Here is a 16719-nt window from a genome sequence, read left to right as displayed (position 1 = left end):
CTCAGGAGACCAAGGAAAGCATTTCTGTATCTGTCATCATTAGCAGAGTGCCTGACATTTTGTAGGTACATAATAGTTTTAAAGTCCTAACACTAGATATAAAAATTGACTTATTTAAGTATATTCATTGATGTGCCATTTAAGTATATTTACACCAAAGTAAAATGATTTACTCTCCATTTCAAACTACGAGAGGGCTACTTTGGACTCAAACAAAGAGAAGGGCTGTTGTTGTTCTTTTTCAGGGGAAAGGTAACCTTTTACTTCCCTGATAATAGATGGGCCCTAATTTAATTTAAACAGAAAATGAAAGGCCCTTTTCTCCTTGGGTTTCTTTTCTTGGAATGCTCCTCTAAGACTGGCACCTCACCAAGCTTACATCCACATCTTCTAAACTCGGCAGTTCCTACAGGCACTTTAGTCATGTCCTCAGTCTTCATCTCTCACTTCCTTCATATATTGTTTTTATTTTCCCACATCACTATAGCAGCCCTGACCTCCAGATTTTGTCATTTTCTTTTTGAAGAATTCTGCCACTCTAAGATTCCTGCCATGCTTTTGCCTTTTTGTTTACCTGATATTATCTTTAGCTCGAAAGCATTCTAGTGCTTAGTATATTTATCTAAATAAAACTGTATCACTCAGCTAATGTTCCTGAGAAATATCAAGCCCCTATACTATTAGACCTAATTAAAATAAAATCTTGCTAAGTTCAGAAGTTTAGGTAAAGAGAGAATTTTACCTTTATTTTTTGATATCATGAGTAAGCTCTAAGTTTAACATAAAATATTTAAAACTGTTTGTTTTTAAACAAAGTACTTCAAGGGGTGAGTACTTCAGCAAGCAGTGAAACAAATCCAAAACGCAACGGCCCTTCTACGATACCACTGTAATTCTGCCATCAATTATGAATGTTTCAAACGTCAAACTTCCTCTGTAGTAAGAAGAAATCCCATGATGGCAGGTTTAGCTGTCTCCTTGTGAACTAGTGAGGGTTAGAACAAATGACAACTCCTGAATCAACCTGTCAAGGACTGAATCCTTAAATATATCATCTAGTGCAGTGAATGCTTGACATTTAATTGCATCAATCCAACAACTTTCCTCTCCGATGCGTATCTAAACTCTGTGCACACTGAACAAAACATCACAGATATTTTCAGCACAAATGCTGGTGGAGTTTGTGATTCCAAACAACCACTCTACCTTTCTGGATAAGCATTCCAAAAAAAAACATATTCATTTATATATTTAACATCTGAAGAACTCTAAGTTAGGGAGAATTATTCTAATTGTCCATTGCCCAAGCATAAATGTTAAAGAGTACTTCAGAGTCATATAGAGAAACATCCCGATATCCTATAACAAATCAAATGAGTTCAGTAAGACCCAGAAACCAAGTGCCAGGACAAATAAAAACAATTTTCTCAAAATTGTAATATAATAACCACAAAGTGTAGGCAATCATATTTGAGCCTAGTCTACTGACAAGAACCACAAGTGTCTTCACAAATGACAGAATCGATAAATTTTTATAAAAAATTTTACAAAGAGAGTAACAGACTGCGCAAACATGACTGGACAGATAATACCTTAAGCATTTAAACAAAAATAAAAACACCAAATCTTCTAGTGTAACAGCATTTATTTGGGTCACAAAAACTTTCTTTTCCTTTCATTTCTGAAAGACATTTTTGCTGACTAGAGTATTTTAGATTAACAGCTGCTGGTTTTGAAGTGTTCCCCCCCCCCCCCCCCCCCCAGCAATTTAAAAAATTTCATTACCTTCTGGTTTACACTATTTCTAACAAAACATTCTCATCTTTTGCCCTATGTTTAATGGGTATTTTCCTCTGGGACTTTTCCCTCACACTGGTTTTCTGGAATTTGATTATGATGCATCTTCATGTGGTCTGCTTTATCATGCTTGAAATATGATGATTTTATTGCATTTGGGTTTAGAGTTTTCATCAAATTCAGAAAACGTTTGGTCACATTTCTTTAAAGATTCTTTTTTTCTTTAGCCATCTTTCTCTTGTCTCATTTTTGGATTCTAATTATACTGAGACTGCTTGTTATTGTACCACAGGTCATTGAGGCTCTGGTGATTTTGGTCTTATGTCTCTGTGCTTAAATTTTTATCACCTCTATTGCCATGCCTTCATGTTCATTAATCTTATGCTGGTGGAGTTAAACTAATCTAATGAAATTTTTTCAGATACCATATTCTTTGGCTTTATAAAATTCCATTTGTTTATTTGTTTTAGTTACCTATATTTTTCTTGCTATTGTTTATATTTTCCTTTATATCTCTGAAAATTTTTGTGATTTGTAATATGTAAAAATCACTGCTTAGAATATTTGCTAATTCCATTACCTTTCTCACTTCTGGGTCACTTCCTACCAACTGGTTTGCAGCTTTTTCACATGGCTAATAATTTTAATCAAATGTCAGACATTAGGCATGTTAACTGGAGTGTTAGGACTGTGCTGTCTTTCTTTCGAGATATTGATGCCTGCGTGGATATCATGTGCCTGCTTGACCCTGGCCACTGCACTGCTTGTAGAGCAGCTGATCCTTCAGAGGTCTAAAGCTTAGTCGGGTAGAAATACAGCAGCCTTTACTCTCAGACTTGCTCTGAGACAGCCTTTGCTCTTAGTCGGGTAGAAATACAGCAGCCTTTGCTCTGAGGCTGGCTTGGCCTTTACAGTATGGAGTCACTTCTCTGGGGTCTTTACCGATGCCATCTGTGCTTAATGAGGTCTGTCTAGCATGGATGGATGGGATCTCCACACACCCCCCAACACCCCTTACACTCTGGGGACTGTTCACCCCACAGCACACCCCTGGGAGCTGCCTTCTGGAGTTTCACCCTGAAAATATGCAGATGAGCATGGAGCCTGGAGGGAAGTGAACTCCTCTGGAAATTCCTGAAACACTTCTCCACATGTTTCCCTCTCTTCTGCAAATTTCAGGGACTACAGATCCCCTGAACTTCCCATTCTTTCTCTTCCGTGGAGCAAAACCAACTGCCACATCCTGCTTGAGTGTCCCCATTCCCTATGCTAAGGGCTGGATAGTGCCTACCAAGAGGAAGCCAAACTGGTCCTAACGCTCCCTTCACTTGTTTCCCTTCTCTTCCTGCTCACAACCCTGGAATGCCTGTCATCCCAAAGCCTGAAAATAGCTGGATTCATTTATCTTGCCCAGTTTTTTAGTTTGTTTGAACTGAGAGGACATGTACCAGGAAGAAAGCTATTTCTTCATGGTTAGAAATCAGAGTCTGGCAAATTTTACTTAGTCATTGCATCTATAAATTTATAAATTACCCTAATTTTAGTTTATAAAGATACCTTTTTTTTTTTTTTTTTTTTCCATAGAGGTGGAATTTCGACCGGAAACAGGAGAACAATTATTAAGAAAATCTGCAGATGCAGAAACTCTGCCACAAGAATAATACGGTAGGAATGTTACCCCCTAAGTAGCTTGTTGCTTCTGAAGCCCACAGCACAGTAAAAAGTGTCAGGGCACCTGATTTCCTGAGAAAGGCAAGGTCTTCAGTTTTTCAATCTCATCTCCACACATCATTAGGCAACTACCTACAGGAATGAGAGGAACAGCCCTGCTTGGAGGCTGCTCAAAACCTTTCGTGATGTTCCTCTGGCTGCTGAATGAATCCCAATCCTCATTCTTAAAAATAATTTTTAAAATAGTTTTAAAATAAATACCCTTTCAAAAAAGTCTTCTATACCCCAGTAAAGGGCCTGCAATCCTTTCCAGAACAGGGCACCTTGTTAATTAACTTTAATTGTAATACTAATAGGGTACAGATCTATTAATATCATCCAGGCCCTTTGGTTCATGTATCCTCCTCAAGGTATGAAGGTTCAGGCCAGCCTGAACTGAAGTGGGTCCCTAGCCCATCCTATTTCTCTGAGTGGAATACCTTAGTATCTCAGCCACCTCCGTTATTCTTACTGAAATTCTACCTAGAAATTCCAGATCCCAGTTAAAAATATTACTGTAAACAGCAAACAAAAAACACCACATTTTCCTGATCCTATTTATCCAGAAGGGATCTTCTCATCATTTGTTTTTCAAGCATCTCCTTTTTGTACACGTACATTTCAGTACATTGAAGGGGTTTTGAGTTGATGGACATTTTCAAGCAAATATATACTTTAAAATCCACCTTTTGTTAGTCCTATATCCCCTTTAACAAAACAAAAAGAAAATCACTTCATAATGTAAATTTGAATGCTCTTTTTTTGCAGAACCTGTGGGGGTAGTAAGAGAAGAGAATCTCTTGTTTACCTTGGCAGTATTCTAATTGAAGCATCTCTTTGAATTAAATCATCAGAAAGTTATAAAAGCAGTCAAGCTGATATTGTGGGCAATCGGCTACTGTTTAATTTGCAATTACATGCACAATTTAGAAACCACTTTAAGATAATTCACCCTCTGGAGTATTGCTAACATAGCTTCCAGAAAACACAACTCAAGTAGGGAAAAATATCACATGGAATAAGCTGATATGAAATAAGAGCCTTACTTAGGTTGCTAATCTCCTGAATGGAGACAAGTAGTCTGCTTCATAATTGTGGGACATATAGAAAAAAAAAAAAAATGTGTTTTCCCTGGTGATACCTGCTTTATGTTTGGAATTTGCAGTTAAAAGTGAATGCAGCCAGGCTTCGGAACCATTAAATGATTGATGCTCTATTATAGGTCAAAGAAGGAATCTTAAAAAAACAAAAAACAAAACCGCCCTTGCCGCTGGCTCAATGGCTAGAAAGTCTCAATTCCCAGTCAAGAGTATGTACTTGGGTTGCAGTTTGCTCCCAGCACCTGCCTCCCTCTTCTCACCCCCCACCCCTCGCCAAAAGGCAACGGGTCAGGGATGTTTCTCACTCTCACCCTACCCTCCCTCCCACCTCCTTTTCATTCTCTTTGAAAAGCAATGAAAAAAAATATCCTCAGGTGAGGATTAAAAACAAACAAAAAACAGCAAAATGAAACTAAAAAGACACCAGTCTTTTCTATTTCTGATAACACAGATGAGTTTACTCATTCATGTTTACTGTATTTATTGCAACCAACAACCTTTCAGTAAAAGCTTAATTATACATGTCTTTCTTATAAAAAAAATATATTTTATTGATTTTTTACAGGGAGGAAGGGAGAGGGATAGAGAGTTAGAAACATAGATAAGAGAGAAACATCAATCAGCTGCTTCCTGCACACCTCCCCCTGGGGATGTGCCCTCAAGGAAGGTACATGCCCTTGACCAGAATTGAACCCGGGACCTCTCAGTCCACAGGCTGACACTCTATTCACTGAGCCCAACCGGTTTCAGCTATACGTGTCTTTGACAAACGGTTTTACAGTTATGAAATGTGAAGATAGTGAGGATAGTAGCTTATTTATCAGAAAGGGATATGCAGAAGTGTGGGCTAAAGTGCAGAAATAATTTCTAAATTTTAAGAAAAGGATGTTGTAATCTATTAAACATTGAACTTAAGTTGAATATATAACCTACTGTCCAGGAAAATGCCTTCTGACCTTGTGATCTAGAACGTTCACTGAACAACAATAGATATTCAGAAACATGATTTTATTTTTTTTCATACAGCAATTCTGTTTGAGGCGTAAAACAGAAGCCCAGGATCCAGTCCTGGTAACAGCACCAAAGAGCACGCCAGAAGCCCCTAAGTATAATCAAGAAAGCTTTATTTCTCCAAAATAGTAATTTTTAAAGTATACAAAGAATACACATTAAAGCGACACCATCTGGAACACCTTCTGTTTAGAGCTTTTTAGAGCAAAAATGCTCTGTATGTGGGAAATATTATTGCAATATCTTCCTGTCTGAAGGCATTCATGCTCTGCATACAGAGAAAATTACCATGAAGATTACAATATATATCTAAATTGTGACTATATTCGGTGCATGATTATCAATTTATGAACTGTTCCAGTTCAGAGGGTTCTTTCTCCTCCTTGCCTTTAAGGAACATTAATATATTTTATCACTTTAATCAAAGGTAGACAAGGACAAGGGGAAAATGTGAAATTAATTCATTAAATTTACTTATGATTTCCTATTCTGGTTCTAGCAGTTACTAGCAAAAAAAAAAAAAAGTTTAAAACTTACAGCTGGTTGGTTTCTCGCATTTTCAATTATTCACTATCTCTATATGTCATCAACATGAGTAATTGGAAGTTGTTTTATTTCCTAAAGCCACAATTTTATCTGTCATTGACAAGTCTAACACAATCTACTTTCACACTCGTTATTTCCCAAGGGGCTAATAGATCACAAGAGAGATGAGAGAGGGCACAGCAATGAAACTCTCTTATTTGGACATGACATTAAAACAGCTCTTAGCCAATCACGCCTATAATTAATGGGCTTGTTTGAGTGCTGGGAGAGAAGTGTATATTCACTATCTGCCTAGAGACACAACCATTCGTAAAGTCAACCCAGGCCAAAAGCTTACGAGTCACCTTACCTCCTAGTTTACAAAGAACTGAACACCATCAGACTGGTGTCTCTCTCAACATCCTACCACCAAATCTAGAAAGCTACCCACATCAAAACCACTCATCAGTTCTTCTACTCTTCCTGTTCTAATTGTTCTCTTGTCCTCTCACTTATATCTTCCATCTCTCTTCTTTTCTTTACCAAAAGGATCATAAACATTTAACCAACACAGAACAAGCTGTATTTCTGAAACTATAATTATTAAACATCAGTCTTATCTCTATGGTTTCAAAGATTGGTTGAGACAAAAAAACAAATTCTCTTAGGGCCATGTGAGAGAGGACCCGTTGGAATTTGAGGCGAAGGTCACAATATTAGAAATCATTTATCTTCAAATATTTGAATCACAAACTATTTTGAAATTTTGGGTTATGACCAAAATCTGTACTATCTGAGCCCTTTTCTTACTCTTTAAAAAAAAAAATTGAAAACCAAAATTATACACAATCTGGTGTGTTTTTTTTGTTTTGTTTGTTTTTGTGTTTTTTTTGTGTGTGTGTGTTTTTGGTTTTTTTTTTTTTGTGTGTGTGTGTGTGTGTGAAAAGTCGATTTATCTTGTTGGGACTACTATTTTTTGGGGGGAAATATCTATGTTTTTAGGTGACTAACAAATGAATATGTAATCCCATAACAAAACATGGCACACTACTGAATAAACCTGGACCTTGCTGAATTAAAATTTTTATATGCCTTCATGCTTAAAATTCTAGATTGTTAACTCCATCTCTCCTTTGTGTCTCTTTCCCATCCAGATGTAAAGCTCGACAAGTCCAAGCCACCTAAAAACAAACTGCACACACATTCCCTTTCTAGGTCAAATCCCTTCTACTTTGATAATCCTACTAAGCTCCAGTGTCCTTGACAAACTATCCTCACTATCTGATTCAGTGTACTTGGTTTCTAGCCTGCACCTAATCCAGTTTCTGCTCTCTCACTTCTGTGCTTCTCTAAGTCAGCAGGTTCCATCTGCACCACTTACTTATGGAGTGTCTGTCTTCATCTGGCAGCACCTGAGGCTTCTGACTATTCCTTCCTTCTTGAAATGTACTTTCTAGGTTCTGTGACACTCTCTCTTGGTTTCTGGATTCACTCCCTGGGTAAACTAGCTTAATGTTCCAGGATAGCTTCTTCTCCTGACAACTGTCCCGCCTCCAAAATGATGTGCATTCACCAAGGCTCCATCATGTTACATATAATGACCTGGAAGGCTCTATCCTATCAGATCTGGCCCAGGAGTATCTCTGAAACCATTACTTCCCACTCTCCTATTCATTCAAATCTCCCCAGGAGCTTCCTTGTGGACCTTGAATATGCCAAGCACAATGACTAGGGTCTTCAAAATAGCCTTGACCTTATGCCTGGGACTCTATGAAGACTGCTGCATGGCTTGCTTCTTCACTTTATGCAGAAGATGCCTGTGCTTTCCCCTACCCAAAACAGAACATTCTACATCAGCCGCTCTCTCTTTCCTTTAGTTTGCTTTAAACTAGTTAAAATTGATGGACACAATACAATGTAGTTTTCTCTGTTGTTTCCCCCATTAGTGTTCATGCTTCATGAAGGCAGGGACCATGTCTATTTTATTCATCACCATATCCTCAACAGTTACCTTACACACAGCAGATGCTCTGTATTTATTGAAATAAGTAAATAAATTAGCTATGCACGAGTCACATGCAAAAATACTTCAGGATCTTATTTATTCTATATATATATATCTACACTAAAAATATATTTACAATTACCAAAGTGCTTCTGAATGCTTAAATGTGAATGTCCCAAAGGCATCTAGGTCTATAGAAAATTACAGTAATTAATGGTACTGAGTTTCTCATAGAATATACAAAAAAAATATGCAAGCTTCACTCGTCTACTCTTCCTACTGAAGAGTATATAAATATATGTGTACACACATACACGTACATACAATTCGGAAAATGTCTAGCAGGCTATAAAATCATGGGCTCGCTCCCAAGCAGATAAACACAATATTCCACTCCCTAGTTATTAAAGAATCAAAGACAAAAACGCACTTACCTCCCTTTCTCTACCAAGAGCAAAATATCCACTTTCTCCCCATTTTGAACCATTGTGCTGACAGCTAGAGGGAGAAGAGAAAAACGTGAACATATTAAGAACATTTTACTAAATACCCATAAAGACACAATTATTAATACTCCTTGACCACATGTTTTGGAGTGAGCCCTCTTAATTTTATGTAAAAGCTACCATTAGCATATGCAATAAAAAATTGTGTCCAAAATATAAGATGGGGGGGGGGGGGGAAATCTTACTTAGTTCTTGCAGTCTTCTTAAGTTCATTCTATCTTCCTGAACTTCCTGCATTTGAAGGCAAAAACGCAAACTAGACTTTTCCATAGCAAACCATCCTTTTTTCCACTGATCCAGGGCATGGCAGTCTTTGTAGTAGAGTTGGCCAATCAAATCGTAATTAGCTTGTGTTAGGTTTTCAGCAACACAGGGAACAAAATGCTGTTAAAACAAATACAGAAAAGTAAGAAAGACAGTGACTAAAGGAAATCCCTTCCTTATCTGCAGATATGAGGGAAGGTAGGAAAATTATCTTTGATTTTCTATTTTAAAGATTTAGAAGTAACCTAAATTTCAGAATAATTTTTAAACTTGCTCTCTATCTTAAAAGTGAATAGCAAATAACACATTTCCAAGTGGCAACATCTTAAACCATTTTTCTCCATATATATATATATAATTATATATTTGAAAGAGGAAACCATTTTTCTCCATATATAATATATATAATTGAAAGAGGAAAACATTCTCTCTGTTGATGTGTTGTACTTTCCAAAATGTCAGCCTTCACTGTCTTCACTTGCAACTTTTACTGAATCTGCCATTTCCCCTTTGTGTATACCATGAGTAAGATAACTATTCATATAAAGACCTTCACAGAAATACTTTACAATATTGTGAAAAAAATCTTAATCATCAAAACACGACCTTTATTTGAAGAATAATTTCCCCTGGGTCCTATATTAATTTCTTCTCTGCTTAGAGCTCTAGGAAGGTAGCTCTTAACCTCTTTGATTATAACCTTTGAAAACCTAATGAAGTATGGACTTTCTTCCCAGAATCTTGTATAAAATTTGCACAGACCTTGAAAGCTCAATCATAGTCCCCAAGCAGAGAAACTTCTCTGGATTTAGGGGAAGAATGCAATCGTTAAATACCTTAGCTATTGCCTCTGTCCATCTTCGTTGGGCTTGAAATGTTTCAGCTCCAAATAAAAACGCACGTTCTGAGGGCAAATAGATCTCAAAGGTGAAGATGGGCCTGTGGCGCACGCGGATAAAAGGATACCAACGGTTATGTTTGGCTCTTAGGAAAACAAATCACATGAATGTCAAGTGTTTTCATTAAATGCATTCTGAAAACTGGATAATGCTGTGAAATCAATCTCTCACAGTGTTCTGCTGATGGTATGTACTTTGTTCAAATGAATAAATGTGATTGTCAGCTCCTTCCTATAGATAAACAGAGTAACCGCCCTTGTCCTGAATTCTTCCCTTGGTTTCTTATCCACAATTTAAACTATTTCATGGAACATGCTAAGTATGTATGCTTCTACTACTTCAAGGCCTTAACATACTCTATACTGTGTAGTGCCTTCCTTTTTCCTCTTTTTTACTCAAAGCCTGTTACATAGCCTTCATGTTCCATCTTAACTCATCAATAAGCTCAAAACCATCTCCTTTAATTTATTCCTCCCCTTGCTGTCAGTCAGTTTTTTATCTGGTTAGTCAGATGTTTAATATTATCAGATCAAACATAATATTCTTTCAATCCACTTTTTAAAATAATCTCTTTCCCTAGCTAACTCTCGGTAATTAGGATCTCTCTTTCTCCAAACTCTTCCTTACCACTGTAGCCAGCTTTCTCCTCAGTGTCTACATTACTGACTTCAAACTCTGTAATATGCTACTTAAGGCAATTCAGAATCTGGCTGCAACAATTATACTGTAGATGCTTTCTCCTGAACATCTATTTGTAGCAGTATCATTCTACCAAGAATGTTTCATTTTTAAATAACTATATGCTGGCTCTAAACTCATATTATTTTAAATTATATTTTATTTACTGATTAAGTGTCTCAATGCATTGAATGCACTTATTTTAACATTCCAAGGAAGATACAGTAAACTGATAATTCATTTAGGATAAAAGCTCTGTTAAATTAAAATAAAAACAAATCAACTAATAATCAATTTTGTTTGCATAAAAAAATCAAACTAGATTTATTAGAAAACAACAGTCATCTCAACTAGAATATATTGAACATTATTTAATAATGTTTCATGTAATGAAAAAGCTGTGCAAATCTCTCCTCTTTTTAATATAGAATTTTCATTAAATACTATGCTCCTTTATAGTTAACTTTTGCAGATTTGGTCTTTGCATTTTCTTATTAATTTCATCACAGAATGTGATGAGGAACTTCCACAACAAAGATCTTTGATGCTTTGTTTCTAAAAGTCCTTAAAGAAATTTCTGTTTAACTGTTCTCTGAGACAATATATTAAAAAATGCGTACTCTTTGAATTGCAACCTATTTGAGACAATTAAAATGTCAAAGTAGATCTTTAAGAAATTTAGCACTTCCATAAGTTACTAAATATACTTAATATTTTGTTGATATTAATGTGAATAAATCATCAACAAATATTTTCTTTTGTCATCTATTCGAACCATGGTGCCTTAAACGGATGCATAAATTTTGCCCTTAGCCCACTATTTTCAATAATGAGTAAGTCATAAAAATTACAGGACTACATGTCATGAATGAATTACTATAATTTTACTTAATATTAGATACAAACACGTCAACTTTTCATATTACCTAATGCAATATTTTAATTTTCACCTTTTAGTGAATTCCCTAAGGAATTTTAAGAAGCTGCAAAATGAGTAGGCTTCAAGAAACCATTCAACCCTTCGCCACAATAAGCAATGGAAGAACTGAGTAACAAAACTCTCATTACGTGGTGTGACAGATAACAGACATGCTTTCGCCTCCTGCCCGTGAAGAGACAGACCTACCCGGTGTTTATATAGAAGTCCTCTTTGTGCACAGCCAGGCAGATGACTTCACTGATACTAATGGTGCCGCTGGGAGCGGTAGACTTGTCATTTTCATAGTAACTCAAGAAGCCTCCTTCCAAAACACACCATTTCTTATTTGTCTCTAAAAATGCAAAACCAAACAAACAATAAATGGAACTGCATCACAACTCTAATTTCAAAAAATAAAATAAAATAAAATACATGGTTGAAATAATGAGTGGATTCAAGTAAATCTGCTAATTTCCTATTTTGTGTAAAGAGCATGCTACTGCTTCATGACATATAAAGTTATCATACTCTGCTCTCAAAAAATTTATACTCTAGGAGCACAAGGTATACAAGACAAAAATAGCTATGACATTGATGACCAGTGAATCAGGCAGAGCCAAAAAGGACAGCTGCAGAACAACACTGAAACAGCAGACAGAGGTCCATACAGACTTGAAAAGTAGGACTATGTCTGACCTCAGGTGTGCAAAGGGAAAAGGGGTCTGAACATACAGTTCCCCTAATGCCTTAATTAGAAACTTAAATTCGTCACTAAGACCTGGAGGCCAAAGGCCAAACCCAGGCCATCACTTGTTTCTGTGACTAAGTTTCATTGAAATGCAGCCAGGCCCATTCACTGACAGACTACCTGTGGCTGCTCTCCCGCTGCAGGGGCAGATCTGAATCCTGGCACAGACTACCTGACACACAAAGCTCAAAATATTACTTTCCAGAAGTCGGCTGAGTTTTGACATGTAGTTGATGGTGAGCAATTAAAATGTTTCAACAGTGGATTATCCTCAGGTTTGAGTCTTACCCACTCTGCTCACTGTGAAAATGAACCTGAGAAGGTGAGGCCAGAGGCAGAAAACTAGTTAGGATACTGTCGGCAGAAATCTATCTGTGAGATGAAAACAGCCCAAAGCAGGCCAGTGGGTGTGTAGTAGGGAGAAGAAAAGATAAAGAGAGAAGGGGAGGATGGAGAGAGCAATGAGGACATGCATGTGTTCTAAAGACATAAGCATATATTGATTGGATGCAGTAGGGGAAGTAATTAATGGTGATACTACTTTAGCTTTGATTATAAAACAGACAGTGATATCTACCTTTATTTAAAAGAAAATAGTTTTAGTGCATATACTATGAATTTCCTTTTAGAACACTGAATTAGAGATATCCTGGAAATCCAAGCAGAGATATATATTAGGTGATTACCATGTGGATTTGCCTCTTGGAGCAAACAAAGGTCTTGATAACTAGAAAATCTATAGAATGTAGGTATTATTTGAAAATATAAGTAACCAAGGAGACAATCTTAGGGAAATTAAAATTATAAGGAGTTGTCAACTATGCTTTAATTAAAAATAATTATATTACATATAAATTATTTTATATATAAGTATATATTAATAATTATATACATATTAACAGATGTAGAGGGGTCCATGAAAGCAATGAAGCAAATGAGAAGAGACAGTATAATAAAGAAAAGGGGTAGAATATTTCAAACAGGAATGATTGCTGCTATTAAATAAAGCAAAGAGATCTAACAAAATAAGGGCTGAAAATATGTCAGTTGATCCTCATAATAATGAGGTAATAGAGAGGATCTGTCTATAGATCCAAAAATTTCCTAATTTTGATCTTCATACTGTGGATATTTCAGAGGAATGCCCTTATTTTGAAGAAATACAAACTGAGGTACCTAGGACTAAAGGGACATCAAGTAATTCTGAGTAATTTTTAGAATATGTATTCCCATGAATAACAGGTAAAATGCTAATATTTGCGATGTCTGGTGAAAGCTATATGGAAATTCTTTGTACTATACTTGCTACTTCTCTGTAATTATGTTACAATGATTAAAAATTAAAAGTTAAAGAAATATGTATTGTCATCCTTTAAATTTCCCTTTACTATAGGTGGTTTTGAGAAGCAGAACAAAAAGAAAAATAAGATGAGGTGTTTAGCCTCAAATACCAGCACAAAGAGAAACACTCCAAAGGCAGACCTCTGAGAGCTGTAGGGTCACTGAATTCTGAGAAACTGACAGCCAAATGAAAAGCTGAATCATAGCCAACCTAAGAACACCGGCACAAGAAGACAGCACCAAGAATTGCTTTATGGGTCCTGGGAAAGAAGCTAACCAAGACCCAATCAATTCCTGATCTACTGTTCCGGGGTTTCAAATTCTGAGTCACAGAGTATATACACTCTGCACACTTACATGGAAGTCACGAAAGGCCATTACGTTTAAATAAATATATTTATTGCAGATTTCTAAAATATACGGAAAACAAAAGTTAAAGAATTTATCAACTGGAGTTATGAAATGATTTCAAAACAATGTACTCTGATGCCTAGAAAAAATTCATAGAGAATAAAGCACAAAATGTACATGTATTCAGTACACAGCTGATCCCTGGCACATTTTAGGAATTCCACCCAGTCCTCAGGCAGTTTGTGATCCAATCTAAGGGGAGCTGTGTCTGGAATAACAACCGTCAGGTGGGCCCTTTCAGGTGAGAATCATTCATGGCGGGAAGCCACCCTCAGCCTGAAAAGAAAAATTTCATAGAAAAACACAGCTTTTGAAATAGTCACTTATGACTGAACAGGCATGGTTTTAAAGGAGAAAAAAAATGCATTCTGAAATGCAGTCATTCCATAATCCTGGGAGGAAACAGTGTGAAGCAAGTCACAGGAACGGGAAAGTGCTGGAAGCTGATCTGGCCAGAGACTCGGGTTACCCGTGAAATTGGGAGATGGAAGCAAAATCGCAGGCTCAAGGCAGAGGCCAGGCTCTTGGAGCCTCACATGACAGGTGTTCAGGAGTTCATGCCTTTCTCAGCAGACAAGTGGGAGCCCTTGGACAGTCTTAACCAAAAAGTGCCAAATACATGATGCATAAAATAAATGTAAATGTGGAACCTAATTATGCAAATTCTAATGGGAAACAAATGAGAGAGCTCTTTAAAAAGGTGAGTGCAAACTCATTTCCAGTTAGAAATGTGGGCTTAAGAAGATCTAGTCCTATTGCATGATCATCACAACGGGCCAGAGGTCAGACAAGGGAGGCAGAGATTTATAATAACAAACTGGGGTAGCAAATCTTGACATTCCTATTCATTTGGGAAGGAAAAGTTTTAACAAAATTATGTTGGATTGCATTGGTCTGCGTAGGCCAATTTGGACATGGTCTGCAGACTCTGACCTTGAGAAATGGTGGTACCATCCATGACACCTTGTCGGTTACTCAAGTAGTCTTACTATTATTCAGTTACTCGAAGATATCCACCCGAAACAAAATAGAGGCCACTCTCAATGAACAACCCTAAGAATGTAAGCTGTTTAATGGTTAAGAGGCCATGGTGACGGAGGTTGGACTGACTGGAGGGGCTGTTCACTCCTTCTATTCTATCGTAATAGACCAGGGAAGACAAACATTACTAGAATGTACTCAAGCACAGGTAAAGAACTCCAGAGGTGACCTATTGAAATTCAAATGTGGAGTGATATGGACACCATAGTTTGATACCTGGGCTGTTACCTACAGCCAGAAGAACATATCTAAACTCCAGGGCCAACTGGAAACTAGAAGCAGCCCCTCTACTCCTCCTCCTCCTCCTCCTCCTCCTCATGGTCCCCTCATCACCACATTTATGTGCCATGCATTCTTCTACACACTTATGTACATTACCTCACTGAGTCCTAGAACAACCCTATTAGGTCATTCCTGTTATGACAAATCCCTTCCTTGTATCCTGTAGACAGGCACAAAGAGCCCATTGACTTTCTTCAGGTCACACAAGGGCTTAGCATCAGGGCTGGGGCAGAACCAGGCGGTCAACTCCTGAAGCTATGGTCATAACTACTTCACATACTACCTCTCTAAGCCTGTTACACATCTGAAGCACATGTGCCCATTTTTAATGAGTTAGGGTAAAGTGGACGTCATGCCTTCTGATACCTATGCACAATAAGTCTGAGATAATGCAGGTAAAATTATTATTTGTAGAAAGCATAAAGAAATCATTTCCTGATAAAGAATTTCCTAACCTGATTGTATTTAACTTCCACTGAAACTAAGAATACACACTAGGTATATCCTTTTCATTTTAAATAAATGTGGTTTAGCCTTGAAGAAACTTTTTTTTTAAATGTATTTCATTGATTTTTTTTTTTTTTACAGAGAGGAAGGGAAAGAGTTAGAAACATCGATGAGAGAGAAACATCGATCAACTGCCTCCTATACACACACACCCCTGGGAATGTGCTTACAACCAAGGTACTTGCCCTTGAATGGAATCGAACCTGGGACTTTTCAGTACACAAGCTGATGCTTTATCCACTGAGACAAACTGATTAGGGCTTGAAGAAACTTTTAAAAACTATAAAAGTTAGGCACTTAACAAATCATCAAAAATCCTCAATGCTAATCTACGAAATTAAATATAAATTATTAGTTTCTAGAAGTACACCCTATCAATGACTGTCTTTTTAAAAATCAAACACTGGCCCTATCCAGTTTGGCTCAGTGGCTAGAGCATTGGCCCTCATACTGAAGGGCCTTAGGTTCAATTCCAGTCAAGGGCATGTACCTCAGTCACAGGCTAGACTCTGGCTCTGGTCCCGGCAATATGTGGGAGACAGCCAATCAATGAGTCTCTCTTACATCAATGTTTCTCTCTCTAAGGAGAGAATGTTCCTTCCATTTTCTCTCTCTAGAAATCATTGGAAAAATATTCTCAGGTGAGGATTTAAAAAAAAAAAGAAATCAAACACTGTGTCAACAAATCAAAGTAAGATGCTAAAAGGGAAAAATATGGGTGAGGGGAGAAAACAAAAAACAAAGGCAGAATGCTATTCTTCAGCTCTGTACTTAGATTTAACAAGGGCTATCCATCTTTCTTCCCATGAACACTAAATTGAAAAGGAAAAGAAAAATACAGATCAGTCTTCATAACCAGAGGCTGGAAGAACTTCAAACCCTGAAAACCTGAGCTGACAGTCTGAAGCCTCTGTAACTCTCTGAAGGACCACATGCACTTTATTCTCTGGCTTTTTCTTGGTTTTTAATCATTTT

The 16719-nt window shown here is 37.0% G+C and overlaps 1 protein-coding gene across 10 annotated transcripts in view; it reads right to left on the bottom strand.

Annotated features, from left to right (window-relative positions):
• ARAP2 (ArfGAP with RhoGAP domain, ankyrin repeat and PH domain 2) overlaps window positions 1–16719 on the bottom strand; it is a 156132-nt gene that overhangs the window by 50475 nt on the left and 88938 nt on the right. For all 10 annotated transcript variants that reach the window (XR_004984430.2, XR_004984429.2, XM_036418854.2 and 7 more), the window contains 4 exons: window positions 11622–11766; window positions 9755–9857; window positions 8840–9038; window positions 8583–8646 (listed from right to left, as the gene is read on the bottom strand). Coding sequence is in view for 8 of the 10 variants with exons in the window: in XM_036418854.2 (XP_036274747.1) it covers window positions 8583–8646; window positions 8840–9038; window positions 9755–9857; window positions 11622–11766 (511 nt within the window). In the remaining 2 variants the exon portion in view is untranslated. The remainder of the gene's footprint in view (window positions 1–8582; window positions 8647–8839; window positions 9039–9754; window positions 9858–11621; window positions 11767–16719) is intronic.

This window comes from Pipistrellus kuhlii, unplaced genomic scaffold, assembly GCF_014108245.1.
Source record: "Pipistrellus kuhlii isolate mPipKuh1 unplaced genomic scaffold, mPipKuh1.p scaffold_m20_p_1, whole genome shotgun sequence".
Lineage (NCBI taxonomy): Eukaryota > Metazoa > Chordata > Mammalia > Chiroptera > Vespertilionidae > Pipistrellus > Pipistrellus kuhlii.
The sequence above is the reverse complement of the archived record's forward strand: the minus strand, read 5'-3'. Positions and strand labels throughout refer to the sequence as shown.